Source organism: Poecilia latipinna, unplaced genomic scaffold, assembly GCF_001443285.1.
Source record: "Poecilia latipinna isolate Pla-1442-1.1 unplaced genomic scaffold, P_latipinna-1.0 Scaffold1349, whole genome shotgun sequence".
In the NCBI taxonomy this organism is placed as follows: Eukaryota; Metazoa; Chordata; class Actinopteri; order Cyprinodontiformes; family Poeciliidae; genus Poecilia; species Poecilia latipinna.
In genome coordinates this window covers 20,436-21,733 of record NW_015113965.1, presented here as the reverse complement: position 1 = coordinate 21,733, position 1,298 = coordinate 20,436, and the positions used below count along the sequence as shown (strand labels likewise).

At 45.8% G+C, this 1,298-nt stretch overlaps 1 protein-coding gene across 1 annotated transcript in view; it reads right to left on the bottom strand.

Moving 5' to 3' along the window:
• Nucleotides 1-1,298, bottom strand: part of LOC106961914 (NACHT, LRR and PYD domains-containing protein 14-like) — a 30,087-nt gene that overhangs the window by 23,198 nt on the left and 5,591 nt on the right. Inside the window, exon 2 of the mRNA XM_015056019.1 lies at nt 3-1,295. Coding sequence (XP_014911505.1) covers nt 3-1,295 — 1,293 coding nt within the window. The remainder of the gene's footprint in view (nt 1-2; nt 1,296-1,298) is intronic.

Here is a 1,298-nt window from a genome sequence, read left to right as displayed (position 1 = left end):
TNATGTGTTGTACTTCTNCAGGTCCAACTCATCCAGAACCTCTGACATCTGCAGCATGAAGGCCAGAGCTGAACAGTCAGTCACTGAGAGTTTCTTCCCTGATATCAGGAGCTGTTTTATCTCCTGAGTAAATGAAATGTGATTCATCTCCACCAGACAGTAGAAGATGTTGATGCTTCTGTCAGCAGAGATATCATAAGTGTTCATCTCCTTCAGGTTGGTGATGATTCTCTGGATGGTTTCTGGACGGTTCTCTGTCTGACCCAGCAGATCCTCTAAGTGTCTCTGGTTGGAGTCCACAGTGAGACCATGAAGGAAGCGGACAAACAGGTCCAGGTGGCCATTTTTACTGCTGAGGGATTTATATATGACTTTCTTCATGAACTCATCTAGAGATGTTTCATTGTATTTTCCTCCGAGGAACGTCTTGATGACCTCTGACCTCTTGCTGGTGAAGCAGTGGAACATGTAGACTGCAGCCAGAAACTCCTGGATGCTCAGATGAACAAAGGAGTAGACGGAGATGTTGCCCAGCCCAGGCTCCTCTTTAAACATCTGAGTGAAAACTCCTGAGTACAACGCAGCATCTTTGATGTTGATGTCACACCATTTGAGGTCTTTGTCATAGAAGATCAGGTTTCCCTTCAGGAGCTGATCTAAAGCCAGACTACCTAGAGAATCAATCAGCTTCCTGTTCTCTGGACTCCAAATTGGTTTTGTCTTTTGTTGTCCATCAAACTTTTTCTCCTTAATTGTGAGTTGAACCAGCAGGAACTTGACATACATCTCAGTCAGGGTCTTGGGCAGCTCTCCTCCTTCTCTGGTCTCCATCATTTCCTCCAGAACTTTAGCAGTGATCCAGCAGAAAACTGGGATGTGACACATGATGTGGAGAGTTTTTGATTTCTGGATGTGGGAGATGATCCTGCTGGCCTTCTCCTCATCATCTCTGAATCTCTTCCTGAAGTACTCCTCCTTCTGGGGGTCATTGAACCCCCTGACCTCTGTCACCATGCCAACACACTCAGGAGGGATCTGATTGGCTGCAGCAGGTCTTGTGGTTATCCAGAGGAGAGCAGAGGGAAGCAGTTTCCCCCTGATGAGGTTTGTCAGCAGAACATCCACTGAGCTGGACTCTGTAGCATCAGTCAGGATCTCCTTGTTCTTGAAGTCCAGAGGAAGTCGACTCTCATCCAGACCATCAAAGATGAACAGAACCTGGAACATTTCAAAGCTGCTGATTTGTCTGGTTTCAGTAAATAATTTATGAATCAGTCCTAATAAGCTGAACTTTTCTT